Source organism: Odontesthes bonariensis, chromosome 1, assembly GCF_027942865.1.
Source record: "Odontesthes bonariensis isolate fOdoBon6 chromosome 1, fOdoBon6.hap1, whole genome shotgun sequence".
Lineage (NCBI taxonomy): Eukaryota > Metazoa > Chordata > Actinopteri > Atheriniformes > Atherinopsidae > Odontesthes > Odontesthes bonariensis.
Window position 1 is genome coordinate 24,053,130 of NC_134506.1, and position 14,507 is coordinate 24,067,636.

A 14,507-nucleotide genomic window follows, 5' to 3' on the forward strand; every position below is an offset into this window, starting at 1 on the left:
CTATGTGTCCATTTTACTCTGACAGTAAAATCAGACAATGGAATGCAATGGACTAAAGTTCAAATGACTGATGAAAAAGCAAATGACTGTGCATATCTATGGCCTTTTGGTTTGCTAAAACATTGAGCAAACATGTCAGAAATCATGCATTCCTACATGTTAAAATGGATCATCCTTTGTAAAGTAAAGCACTGCACAAAATTAACCAGTCCTTAAAACCAATTACATAAATGACATGTGCATTTATCATACTCAAGAATGTTAACTCCGAGCTGCTCAGACTGACTCTCAAGCCTCAGAGAGCCAGTTCATTCGAGCACCAGCACTCCGGCCTAAGCACAAAGACCGGAGAAAACTCCATGTTCCAGTTTCTGGGCCAAGGGCCAGGGTAGTGAAGTGAGTGAAGACCCGTGACAGAGGAGAAACACTCAAAATACACATCCCACACTACAGCTCAAATCCGAAGATTAACAAGTCAAACAGATCGCAGCCCACACACCGGTTTACCATCAAATTCATGTCACGAACAAGACACTTGGCATAGAGTCAAAAATGAGACCAAAATGTACAAAACAGATTCAGATTAATTTCCTCACAGCTAGATGAAAAAAATGAACTGTTGTGTTCACACTAAAACACGCAGACTACCTTTAAGAGCACCATTTGATGAATGGAAACTCTTGGATTTCAGTTACTTGATCTAAAACCTTCTTGGTTGTTTTCTCGTGTGTCGATCTCCACACCTGCAACTTGTTTTGGCAGTTTAGAGGTCCTCCACACAAATACAAAAATCAAGGCCACAGCCTTGTCCTACGAAAACGTGACTCGCAGCAACATTTCTTAAGTGAACACCCCCTGACGAAACTTCAGGGTATTCAGTTCCTGTTTCTTTTAAGAACCTTTCAAGCCATCAGACTCAAAAGTTATCAGTTATTCGAAGCCTTGAAGGAAGTAATATTTCAACAAGGATAAACTGCTAATTCTTCGCTGTCTCTATAAAAGATCATCATTTCCTTCCTCCATCGCTTGTCCTTCATCTTATTCCTCCTCATTCCAGTCACCTGCTAAATCAGGTCCAGAAGCTACGCTCGGAAATAAAGTGCTATCATCAAATACACAGACTCACGCTGGAGTCTTTACTTTCAAAACAAGCCTGAGGGGGAACTCTTCGCTGGGCTACGAAGTTTTGATGATCAGACAGTGGGACGACAGTTCACACACTGGCAGAGATTAGTGAAGAAGCAGGCTGCCACTGAAGCGAGAATTGGCTAAGGCCATAAACTCAACTGCATTTAGGTGAACGGGGGATCACTGTGGAGCCGTGTGTGGAAACTGTGGAGCTAGGAAATGAAAAAATACAGCATTTAGAATTGAGGTTACAGATAAGAGCGTGATAACAATGTAGCAGTGTAACACACTGTGGCTTAGGTCTGCGAGTGAAACATAACAAGAGCTGGAAATATTGTGATAAGCACAAGGCTCCGTCTTTACAGTTAGGAAGGGCTGAGACACTAAGAATCTGGAACATTGGAGAGTTTGGGATCCAACTACTGCTCCCCGAAGAGGAAACAAATGAAAAGATTTGAGCCTCTCCCGCAGCTGGAAGCGGGTACACTGTAACAGAGCTGGAGCGGAGTAAAGAAGGAGGTCTACAGGGTGCACAGTCTCCACTCTGACCCCGACATTCCTGAAAAGGAAACCTCTCTAACCGCACCTCATCTTTGCACATTTTTCACATACTTCCACACGCGGACACAAAAACAGAAAATCTGCCTCAAAATGAGCAGATGTCTTTTGTTACAGAACATTCACTTCAGTGGTTTAAATAAGCAAAGTCTAATCAGTATGACCAAGATTTTCAACCTAGATAAGACTCCACAGATTTCAGCTCATCAAAAACACAATGCGGCTTTCAAGTTAAGACACAAAACAGATCCCAAGCTCTTTTCATGGGGGTCAGCCTCGCACCCCCTTTCCTGCAGCATACTGACCCACTTATTCAGTGTCCCAACCCCCGCTGCTATTATTGTGTGAAACAAACTCATCATTCATTATTGACTGAGGTCCACAATTACCCCCACTTTTTTAGGGCACAGGAAAAAAGAGGGGACACGGCACGACTCAGGAACGGCAGCTCATTAGATTAGGTATGGCTTGCCACTGCAATTAACTAGTGTACACAGCAATGTAGTGCTCCACTTTCCAGCATCCGTGCCCCCCATTGGCAGCTCTGGTCACAAAATAAAAAAAGACATAAATCATCGGGGTCACACACAGAGGAAGGAAGCACTTTGGTTGGAGATGGGGCTGAAATATAGACAAGCATGCGTCACTTTGCCTCTTTTTTTTCCCCCGTCTGACACAAACAGAAATGTGATAAGAGTCTTCGTTTTGCCAAATATCTAGTCTCACTAAGAATTTCCATTTCACAGTTAACCTTAACATGATAGAAAAACCCACTTAAAGCATAAGCCTAATATGAGTTCATGTTTTTTGCGTAGTAATAGAAAGGCAGCAGCGTTCTATTCTGAGGTACAATGAGTCCTCAGAACAAAGCCCGACCTCAAGGACAGACGAAAGGCTCCACTGAGTGAGAACTCATTTATACCTTAAATGAAAAACAAACAGTGACTTTATCTTGCCAGGTGTTTACAAAGCATTGAGGGTAAACCCCCCCCCCCCCCCCCCCGATGACAAACTCTCTCAGGGGAGCAGTTGCAACAAAAGCATGTGTCCTCGTAGACCTCTGCTGCAAAGCCTCGCTGTGGACCCCCAACAGGCCTCAAGGAAGCTGAGAACAAGGACAACTTCCACTCTTTGAGACAAACAGGACACACGTGAGTCACACGGCAACCTTCTGACAACAATGCGTCTTCAGTTTTTCAACCCGTCTCCAGCAAAGCAACGCTGCTCGTCCCATCTTTAATTACCTTCCTCACTTTTTTTTTTAAATAACAAAACAGCTCTATCAACTCCAGTTTATTCAATTCTGATGCGCCTCCCACTGCAACGATGATAATAAAACCTGCTAATAAACTACAGTGGTGACCCGGTGAATTCATAGAGGAAGAAGCTGAGATAAGGAAACACCTCCACATCTAACCGGCTCAAAAGATTTACCTTGAAATATGATCAAAAGTTCCAGCTAATTGTTCTGGTTTCGTTTAACTTGTTTGCTCTGTTGACACAGCTGAGGCGCGTGAAGCTCAATTTCCACTTCATTTGAAAGAATCTCTTACAGCTGTATCCAAGCGTCCTGTTCTTTACTGAGCACTGTGTATAACCTGCATTGGCTGGGCAGTGAAATCACGTCATCATTACAAACTGAGATGTTTACGCACTTTATCTTTTGCATTCCTTTGCAGGAACGCAAAACAAATATGCAAACAAATGATCTGCTGATCACGTTATAAAAACTATGCTTGCACAATTGGTATCTAAATGTTTAATCAAAGTCAGCTGCCTGCTTCTCTTTCAGTGTGTACACAAGGCTACGACTGTGGCATCAAATGCTTATAAAAATGGTTATTTACTTAAATAAACCGAGGAAAGGGGGTAATATAAAACAGAGTACGTCAATATAATAAGGCCTCTTTGCTTGTTTTTTCCTGTATATTTAAAAGACCAAGCTCACTCTGGATACAGCATATCCTGCCCATTTTAGAACCAGAGCCCAGTACTTTGATACTTAGTTCAAAACCTTTGAAACGACAGAATAGGTGTAAATAACGGCACTCCAAAGCAGGACGCCGACCTCTGATGACAAGCAGAACTTACAACCTAAAACAGGCACGCAGTTACAATTCCCCTGATGATGTGCTTATCTCCACACTTCTCTGTGACAGGGTGTGTTCCTGGAATGGGGGGGGGGCACAAAGGAAACGAGGAGGAGGGAATACAAGGAGTCAAACTGGAGGAGAGGGGGGGAGGGAGAAGGAGGGGAATCAAAAGGCAGACTGGTTACCTGCTTGGCCTCTTCCAGCAATGTCTGCAGTCTGCTTATTTCCTTCTCATACTGCTCCTTCATCTTATCCACCTCCTGATCATGAGCAGCCACTTCTTCCTTCAGGGCTCCCTTCAAAGCTGTTAGCTCCCTTTCTCGCCTCCTCAGCACCTCGTCCTGGTCCTCTTTAGTGAGGAGAACTTCCTGCATCTCTGCCTTCAGTTCCATCATATCCTGTGGAAAATTGAGACAGTTTGGGAACATTAGGGTAGGAGATCCTGGATTTTGAGTCTAGCGAAGCTGCATTTTGAAAATACACAGGTCAAAAGTCCCAACCCTTTTCTTCACTTTCCCCCCGAAGCCACGCCTCTAGAGTACATGAACGCGCACGAGCGCTGTTCTGATAGCAAGCATCGATCGTTGCCGTATTTAGTATTTAGTATATGATAACTAAACGTTTAATAATGCTAGGTGCTAGCCAAGCTGGCTCTAGTTTAGTTTCCTGCCAAGCTTCTGGGCACGCGTAATTCGTTCACGAAGAAGGGTACGCGCACAGGGGGAAGGAGGGGGAGGGAGGAGCAGATTGCAGTTTGATAGACGGCATCAGAATCCAATCATCGTTATGATGATCATCAGTATGATTGGATAGTGTTTTTCCTAGATTGTATGTTCTAGAGGCCACTAAAACTTTTCATTTTTGTGTCAAAACTTTTAATTAATTGGTTGCAATGGGGGTGTGAAGAGTATTTCAAGCAATTTGTAAAAAAAAAAAATGCTCCAGAAAAAGAAGTTAACTATTATCCCACTTGAATTTATCTTGAGTTTGACTGAGACCCTTAAATTTGTTCATATCGTTTGTTAAACAGACTTGTATCACTTTCTATCATTTGTAAAGGCAGAACTAAAGAAAATGAAGAAAAATGTGTATCTTTTGGAAAATTCTAGCATTAATGTGACCATTTCTGCTGTACTATATTGGATTCATAAAATCCCTTACAGGCCAGTGACTATACTGCCTGCCATTAAGCTTAAAATGCAGGCTGACACGGCACTTTAGTGTGTGGCTGCCGACCACCACAAGCCCTACAGGCTTAAAGAATTTAGTTTTCTACAACAATAAAAACTTTGGCTTACTGTCATAATGATGTCTTTCTCTTCGTTGGCAGCTGACTTCTTGGCCGAGTCGAGCTCATCGTGCATCTCTGACAGCTGGTCCTGCAGGTCTCTGATCTCAGTCTGGTGCTGCTCCCTCTCCATCTTCACCTGGAAAAGCCTGACAAAGCACATACCATGTCACAACACAGTACAGGTCCTCTTCATGCAGTATTTTCGCACATATGCACCTGCAACTTCTTTCACACATATAAATGGGAGCACCTGTGCTGGGACTGAAAAAGAGGCCTACGGAGGACAGAGGGTAAACTGAATATCATAATGATGGAAAACCAACAATGTCTAACTTGTATCTACATGAGAAAACCAAGATGCCAAGGGGGCCGGGTTAAGTGATGTGGGAAACTTTAAACAAATCATTACATAGTCTTGTAGGCTCCAGCCCATAATCTAATCCTGCTGAGAGAACTGACTCCAGAGGTAGCTGAACAGTTTCAATGCATACCAAACAAATACCAGCAACATGCCCGATTCAGTTCTTAACAAGGACCTTTGTAGCCGGTCGTAAAAACCTTTGATTTGAGGCAAATTTCCATTCATTCCATTCAAACAAGTAGGCTACAAAATAACTGCAAAACTCTGCAGCTGAAGGAATGTGGAAATCAGACTGAAATCGGTCTGAACTCTTGGATCATACACAGTATAAAGACGCAAAAATGAAGCAGTAAAGTTGGTGCCCTCAGAACGTATTCCACAAAGAACACATTAATATGGAGGGTGAAAGGAAAACGCTTACCAAACACAGGAGACATAAAGGCTGACACAGTAATTACTTTAGCAACTATCAGCAACATAAGCAGCCTCAATCAAACATATGAAACACCAGTTCTTAAATCCTACTTATGATACACTGCATCATTTCAATGATAGGAGGCTAATGTTATCACTAACTGTTCCCATTTACCTCCATGCAGGCTCCCCAACGTATCGGTTTGAAAAAAAAAATAAAACAGCTGCAAAAAAAGCCCAATGCCTCATCAGCCTCCCACCACACTTGAAGTTATGTTTATTGGAGCATGCAACCAATTTACTTAAAGTGGAGATAAGAGTAAGAGGACCAGGGGGTTTTGCTTCTGTGCCACCCACTTCTGCCAAAGTTTAACAGAAATAAAATACCGGCACATATAAAACAGTCACAAAAAGCTAAACTAGTTGATTAATCATTATGGACTAGTCCAGCACTGGGACTCTGCACTTACTCTTCCACTGTGGTCTGGAGGTCAGTCTCTGTTTTGGCCAGTTTTTCCTTCAGAAGCTTGCACTCCTCCATGCTCCGCTGAAGCTCCTGCTGCAGCTCCCTCAAACCCGCTGATGTCTTTTCGTCAGCCTGATTCTTCTGGTGGCAAAACACAAAAAGCACTCTTTCTTATTTTATTGTTGACAGAGCTGCCATTTGGGTTCAAACGACGGAACGCACTTATTGTTTGATAAAAACTTCAAAACTTTTTTTTTTGTTAGAACTAATGCTGCCACCAAGACATGTACAGATTTAGCTGCCAGAAAGGACTACTTCTACATGTGAAAGCAGTATATAAGTTGCACATAGCTTACAATCATTTCACCTTGAAGGAAATGACTTCCTGCCGCTTTCATAGTTTAACTTTTAATGAAAAACAAACCATTGTGTCTTAAGGAATACCATAATTATGGGTTTCCAGGGGGGTAGTCTGGTCTAATGTTCTATTAAATCGCACATTTGTATTAAGCTTTGCCAACTTTACTTCCAAACACTAGTCTTAAAATATCTCATAAGTCCTTAAAGCTCTTTTTTGACCCATTTCTTGATTAAAAGATATTCTCGAACAATAAAACGCATTACCGCTGCTTGTTCATCCAGCTGTTTCTTCAGTTGGAGGATCTCTTTCTCCAGCTCAGCATTTTGCTCCTGCAGAGCTTTGGTCTGTGCAGCAAAGTCCACAGACTGAAAGAGGACAACAGACAATTAGTCTTTTTTTTTTTTTTTTTTTTAAACAAAAAGATATGTGGACTGAATATACAGTATCTGATCTTAGCAACCGGTTTTTCAACAACGGTTAAATTTTCAATAGCTGCAGTCATCGCGTTTTAAGAGTTCACACAGTTGTAAAAGTTCCCCATTTGAATTTGAGGTCACAATTTTCCTAATTAATCAGATCTCTCAAAAATGCACAAATATCATCCAGATGGGATTTACGGTGGAAAGCCAAACTTAAACACGTCTCTCTCTAAATTACTGCAGAAGGGCAAAAATCTAAAGATGTCCTTTACACTTAGAACTGGCATATCAGACAGAATAAGACACACATGTGTCCCTGCACCACGATGTGCACGGATACAACGATACGACAAAAGCTCACTTTGTGGTCGCCTTGCGCGCTGGCCGTGGCTCGAGACTTTAATGTCTGTATCTTCTCAAAGACGAGGCAGACCTTCCGCTTAGTCATTTCGTCATTATCGTTGCTTCTGTAGACACAAACAAACAAAACGCACTAAATGTTATTATTATGGTTATTATAGGTTTAGAAAGGCTTTTTTTTTTCAGTGTTTTGGGGGCTCAAGCATTAATCCAGACTGTTCTGGGAACAGAGAAGTTCAATCCTGGCTTAGAAGGAGTCAGGAAGGATCATAGTTCTTTGATGTGTCACCTCAAAGCACAAACGGCTTCATCACACACATCCAGTGAACTGTGAGCGAAATGAACACCAAACGTATGGGCAGTGCAATATGTTTGCTGCATAAAATCCTTTCCATTTCATCACCTTGTAAATGAAGGACAACCAAACTTAGCAGCCACATGTGTGCTATCATAACTTCTTATTGATTCAGATAAAACAGGGTTGTTTTAATTCATTTCTGAAAGAAAAAGGATTTGTAGTTGACAATCACCATATTGGTCAGAGAGATGCCACATCTACGCATTTCAAACGAATTCTCAGAATTGAACAGTATATCTAATACTATACATATATATATATATATATATATACACACACACACACACATACACACACAACACATTTGAATTAAAAGCAGCTCAATCTTTGGGTGTAAACGATGTCCATTTCTGAGTTTATCGAAAGTCTAAAAGCCCGAAGAGGGGAGGATTCTCTTCACTCACAGAAGACCACTTATTCTATCAGCTAAAGTGAACACGTTAGAATCAACAAAACCCGAGTTGCACCACTTTTACATGACGGCAGACATATTTTATCTCTTAAGTTTTAAGGCTGACACAGAAAGCCAAACTCCCCCAACCTCCCCTCACCTCTCCTCAAACAGATGATTTTCATTAAACCTTTACAACCCCTGTCGGTGAATGTTTGTCTTCTGAGTCTTGGGAATGTAGCTCAGTTTCAGCCCCTGCACTTCCATCTGTGTTTCCTTTCCTTTGTCCTGTGACTCCTGACCTGTGGCCCGACACACCCAGCCAGTTTCCTGCTCTCTCCATAATACCAGAAGCCAGTAACACATGCAAGAACTGTAGCAAACCTGCACGCTTCACGCTTCTCAGTGTAAAATCCTAAACAGAGAATGATACTGTTGCAGAGGACGGCCCGTAAATCCTTTTCATGAATATAACACTGTTGAGTTATCAGTCTTCTTGTAAGCACACAGTATTTTCCCAGTCACACTATAACACTTTTCCACATGTTTAAGTCTACTGATACAGAAACTGATACACACAGAAATAACTACAGTTACTCTTCATTTCGTCTGTGTCCGTTGACTCTTTGCTGCCTGCTAAGTGTGTCAAAAAGAGAGAGAAGGTGCCTGGTGCATAAGCATGAGGCAACTTTTCTTTTTCCTGTTTATTTTGCACAGGAACTGTGACAAAAGATAAGGAAAACCATGTCGAAGGCAAGTTTGCTTTGGCTGCAGCTCAGTTTTATGCCTTGATCAAAGTCATTCTTAAGAACTAAGTGGTCCAACCGAGGAAGAAACTTGAACAGAAAGGTGACCGGGACGCTTCCTAAGACATGTAGCTTTAACATTTGCTTCCCTTCAGATCAACGTGTGCACGTCCGAAAAAGGTCAAACTACTTCGTTCAAACTTTCTCTCTAACAATTAACTTGTCTGAACAAAAAAAACATGTACATTAGGCAGGAGCATTCCTCTAGAGCTGCTTTAAAATTGTGAATTCACCCATCGTGCCTCTCCTCAACAGGCCACGGGTGTCCGATTACAGAAAAAAAAAAAGGAATGTTTTCCAATCGATTCTCGCTGTTTCGCAAAGAAAGCAGAGCGAGAACGTGGGATTCTGGAAGACAACAATTTCCAGACAACTGGATCACTCACAGTCTGGATGGGAGGGCAAGAAGAGCACATTCCTCTAGTCCAGCTCAGATAAAAGAAAATAAATATGGACTTCCACAGAGGAGCTTTTTCCTGCATGAAGCATCAACTTGAGTTTTAACAAGTTGAATTTGGGCTTCTGTGAACGATATGCCTCATCGCTCAAGACATTTCCTGATCACATTCTTGATGAATATAAAGAAATAAAGACAAATAAAATAACACTGAAAAACAAACAACTTACCCGTCTTTAAGGTAATTGAACAAAATTTGTTTTGCTGTCTCTTCGTGTGTTTGTTGTGAAAGTTCCTGCTGACCTTTCAGGAGATCAGGTGTCGCCTGGATATGAGAGGATATAAGAGGGAGGGCTTAATGAAATAAATAAGGCGAGAGTAGAAAAAAGGTACTTTTACTAATTAGTTTTAACACTGACGAAAGGAGCCTTTGTACAATCATCACACTATAAATATGCAAAAAAGTTCAAACAAACGCACGTTTCAATCTTAATGTTACAGCACATGTTTGATTGTTGCTTTTTTTTTTTTACCTGAACATTCGCTCCTGAACTGGGCTTTTTGTCTGTGGTGGAAGAGGGCTTGGATGGAGATGCTGAAAGTGACTTTGCCCAAACCTTTTCATCACTTTCTTTACTCTTGAAAGGCAAAGAAGAGGAGCGAGTCTGTGGCTTTTTGTAACCCTGAATAGAGCCAGCATCTTTGGAGACGGTGCTCTGGGGGGAGCCAGGTGCGCTGCTGAAGCGAGATGGAACCTCAGGTTCGACCTTACCATCTACACCCGTGGGCCTCGACTCCTGACCGCTTGTTGTTTTCTGTAGCCGCAGCTGTGAGGGCCGCAGGACATGCTCCTTCGATGGGCCTTGAAAGCGACTAAACTCATCCGAGTAGCTAGAGCCATTTCTGAGGCCGAGGGCACTATCCACACTGCGTGAGCGTTTCCTGTCCTCTGGATTAATCCTGTTCCTGCGCCCCGCCCTGCCTCTGCGCTGATGACTGCCATCTTTGCCGTCAAATTTCTCAATCAGCTCATCAACACCAGGAATGGAGCCCGTGTCAATATCTCTGCCTGAGCCAGGGAGGAAGGGAATGTAGCGACGATTCTCGTGACGATTTATGGTGTCTGCATAAAGAGCCTCCATCTGGTCATCCTTCAGGTCCTTATTTGCAGAAGGTGAGGAAGCGTGACGAGAGCGGGGGAAAGACTGAAGAACTGGCCCACTGGAGTCAGTCCTGCGTAAGGGAAGGACATCAGGCTCACGATGGGTGCGCTCAAGGCTGGAGTTGGTACTGCTCATAGAACTGGGGGATGTCTTGCTCTGCTCAGTCGAGGGACTTGACACAGTGAAAGGCTCCGACTGGGCTGCGGGCACTGGATGAGTTTTCGAGGTTGGCTTAAACTGAGGGGGATTTAGGTTGGTAAGATAAGGTTTGGACTGTGGCTGTGCCACTTGTGGCTGCGCCACTTGTGGCCTGGTATGAGGCTGCTGTGACTTGGGCTTAGAAAGAGGCGTTTCATGGTCAGCTGGCTTCAGGCTCGGGGATGGTATTTGCCTTTTCTCTGGCTGTGCGGGATCTTTGTTCTTGTCCAAGCTTGATGACCTGCCACGGGAGGGGACGTGTGCAGCAGATTTGGAGGCGGGATTCTGGTATTGGCTCCCTGTCTCAGTCAGAGGCCTTAAAGGGAGGCTGTGGAAACCTTCAATATTTAGGGAGTTGGTCTCTGGATCATACGGTTGTAGGATCTCAGGGTGCTTCTGAAAGTTCAAAAGGGTGGAAGGTTTCTTCCCTTGTGATTCAGTAACCCCATTCTGAGGACCAGTGTGATGCATCATCTTCTGTGCCCTGTACTCCATAAATGGGCTGATGGATCCAGCCTCTTTGCCTCCCCTGAAATCATACTCCTGGTAGTTCTCTATAAAGGAGCCATCTGTGTCAATGTGCCCATTAACGTTAGGGTCGACATAGGACTGAAGACCCCTGTCCTGGTTGTTGAGAACTACATAGGGGTGTCCATCTATACCCTGGACTCGGATGCTGAGACCATATGAACCAGCTCCATTACTATGGGGCCTGGAAGGGCGGGGTGGCTGAGTGTAGCCCCGCTGTGGTCCGCTGTTAGGAATGCTAGTCACTCTGTAGGACTCCATAAGGAATGTGGAAGGAAAATAAATCCCTCTCCCTGGATCAGGTGGCCCACCTATGCAAACAAAGATTAAGACCGGCTGGGTTAGTCAGAGATGAGACACCACATAATTCAATAACGGCAGCATAGGTTTCTTAACTCCAACAATAATGAAACATCAAGCCTTTGTTGCATTTATCTATGCCTTACACTTTGATTTGCCTCTCTTGTTTTGCATTTCTAATGTTATTTTTCCTCTCCACAGGAATCTTCTCTGTAAGACTGCTGTGCTTTGTACCATGTCCAAAACCATAATATCTCTAAAGATATGACTCGACACCAGCCACATTCTTTTTAATGGCAAAAGCAACCAGGTAGTTTTTAGATGAGCCTTACAGGAGTGTGACTAATACATATAAGGTCACAACATGACTGTGTGCTGTGTGTAACAAAGTATATAGGCTAAACAGGATAAAAAGAGAAAAGTATCAACAGTGGGATGATACTTCAATATTAATCAGTTAAACCTGTGACCAACCTCTGAGTTGTAAGTTTGTTAACGTGCATAAATTACAGATTATATGTGCAGCACTTACTTTAGGGAAATACATTAACAGAGGGTCCCAAAATCATATGCTGACAGATTTTCAGTCAAAAAAAAAGCAGCTGACAATAAACTGTGTACAAATAGCAAACTGGTTGGTGGTCTTCAGACACATTTATGCTTGGCAAGCCGGTGAAGACAAAGCCATCAGAAGCCATGGTGCGTTAAACTGGACAGTGGGATTTCAACAGGCTCCTGTTTGTCTTGCTGACAGTGTCCCATTCTTTCCTTAGGTTACCATACAAAGATGGAACAAGATGGGCCCAGAGGAAGGACACTGATAAGACTGACAACAAAGGCAAAGGCAGGATATATCATGTCAGCATTAAATAGGTCAAGAAAGACTAACTGACAAGCCATGGTCTGTTTAGAGCCTCATCTCAGTTGTGAGATGATAAGACAGTATGCACCCTAACAAGACGTACACAGATTTTACTTTACTATTTTGTCTCTGGTTGCATTTAGCCAATATGGGCAGGATATAATGGTAGTACTGGAAGTTTTGTTTGATCGATGTATGAATATGATAAAAGTGCACATATTTGTCTGGTACTCAGTGTGCTGGATCTACCAAAAACAGACATTCAAATGTGGTTATTTTATCTGGCAGAGGATTTCAGGAATCACACCCATGAAGTTTAGCACGAGAGATGTGAAGTGTTAAGCTGGAAATAAACCAGAATCTCTTGCTTCTCATGATAGATTACTTTCTAAACTGCAGCTGAAATGACCACCACACCCGTTAGACATAAGGCAACTTTGCTTTCTCGTCCCACGGGGACATTTTACTTCATGAAACTATATTTTTTTCTTTTGTTAGGAGTCAGCCACTCCTTCCACAGCCTCAATATGATTCAGCTCTACTTGGTTTTCATAAGTCAGTGAGTTACATGACTGATTGGTGCTAAAGCCTCAATTATCCAGAATTAGTCAGGTTTACACTCTTCAGTATGCACAGGAGGGAGGAAAAAATAGGTATGCAAGGTGAAGCGCCCTGTCCAGGAGTGCTGTCAAGGACGGATTAGAGCTAAAGATGACACAATAGACCCTTCCATGCTCAGTGTAAATGTGTTTAATACACGAGTGCTCCAACAAGTGTGCAAAGTTTCTTCCTCTAGTTGTGTTCTTGCAGTGCAAATGAAGGAAACCATCCCTGAGCTTCCCTACAGCCCCCATGGTGCTGGTGCTACCTTCACTGACCCCGGTGCCGCAGAGCAGTTAGGGTTGGCTCTGAGCACAGGTTGGGGTGATAAGGCCCAGGCTTTGATCTGTGCAGAGGGGGAGACTATGCAAAGATTTAACAGACTTTTCTCAGTGCACGTGAGCCGTCTCACACAGTCCATACACTGTGTTAACAGTTACTGGGTCACATGAAGAAAACATGTCAGGGAAAGTAGAGCAAAAATGTAAAATAAATTCACCCCAAAACACATTTTAGAAATCACTAAAAGCGCCTACGACAAATAAAGAATAGAGCAGCATTTGGCTGCAAAAAAAACACAAAAGCAACAGATAAGACGACATGACCAGAAAACACACCAAACAGGAAACACAACATTTCACAAAACATATTCAAAACACAACGAAACAGACTAGCAAAACGCAATGCTTTTCGAAATGTATGTTTTGTGAAAAGATGTGTCTCTAGTTGTCTTGTTGTGCTTTGCACCTCGGGGCCACCGTAGGTAAGAGCTGTGAGGGGCGAACGTTGAAAAGGTGAGTGTAGAAAAGAGGTGAACTAACCAGTGTCACATCAGACAGCCAAGATTTACGCTGTGGGAAAATATGATAAAGTTACGTAAGCTGAATCTGAGCGTCAGGTCGTGTGGGCACTGGAGCTACTGTAAACATAATGAAAGTACCACTCACAATGTTTAAAACTACGGGGCTTTGAGCTAAAGTCTTACTGTAGCTTGAAGGCTAAAGTGAAGAAACGGCGGTAGGATCTGACGCAGTTTCTGGACATTTAGATGCTCAGTGCAACAGGTGGAAACGCGTAACCAGCCCAAGATTTACAGGCAAAAGTTAGATTTTTCTACTCGTTTGTCTCAGTTCCACAAGTCACAAATATCCAAAGGCCGTAACAAGTTGATTTTCCCTTTCTTATCGTTAATGTATCATGTTAAACGCTCATTTTTGTCCCTCGGTCGTGTTCAGCGGCTTTTAAACAGCTGTTACGACTCGCGCGCAGACCGTTAGTGTTGTTACTCACCAGCCTCGTTTCTCTGCCTTGTGCTCTTGTCGCAGGTTAGAAACGTTTGTTTAAAGTGGTTTTGACAGATAAACTTTTTAGCAGAGCGCCCGCGCCGCACTTTGCTAACTTGTTTGCTGCCGTGAAGTCTCCTGAGTGAGAAGGAGAGTCCTTCCAGAAGGAC

General features: G+C 42.9%; 1 protein-coding gene across 2 annotated transcripts in view; it reads right to left on the bottom strand.

Annotated features, from left to right (window-relative positions):
- Positions 1-14,507, bottom strand: part of cgnl1 (cingulin-like 1) — a 28,901-nt gene extending 14,394 nt beyond the window's left edge. The window contains exons 1-8 of one of the 2 annotated variants that reach the window (XM_075461243.1): positions 14,345-14,507; positions 9,937-11,603; positions 9,634-9,728; positions 7,453-7,558; positions 6,936-7,037; positions 6,316-6,452; positions 5,078-5,216; positions 3,965-4,177 (exon numbers count right to left, since the gene is read on the bottom strand). In XM_075461243.1, coding sequence (XP_075317358.1) covers positions 3,965-4,177; positions 5,078-5,216; positions 6,316-6,452; positions 6,936-7,037; positions 7,453-7,558; positions 9,634-9,728; positions 9,937-11,553 — 2,409 coding nt within the window. In that variant the 5' untranslated portion in view covers positions 11,554-11,603; positions 14,345-14,507. The remainder of the gene's footprint in view (positions 1-3,964; positions 4,178-5,077; positions 5,217-6,315; positions 6,453-6,935; positions 7,038-7,452; positions 7,559-9,633; positions 9,729-9,936; positions 11,604-14,344) is intronic. The other variant, XM_075461234.1, reaches the window with a different exon arrangement.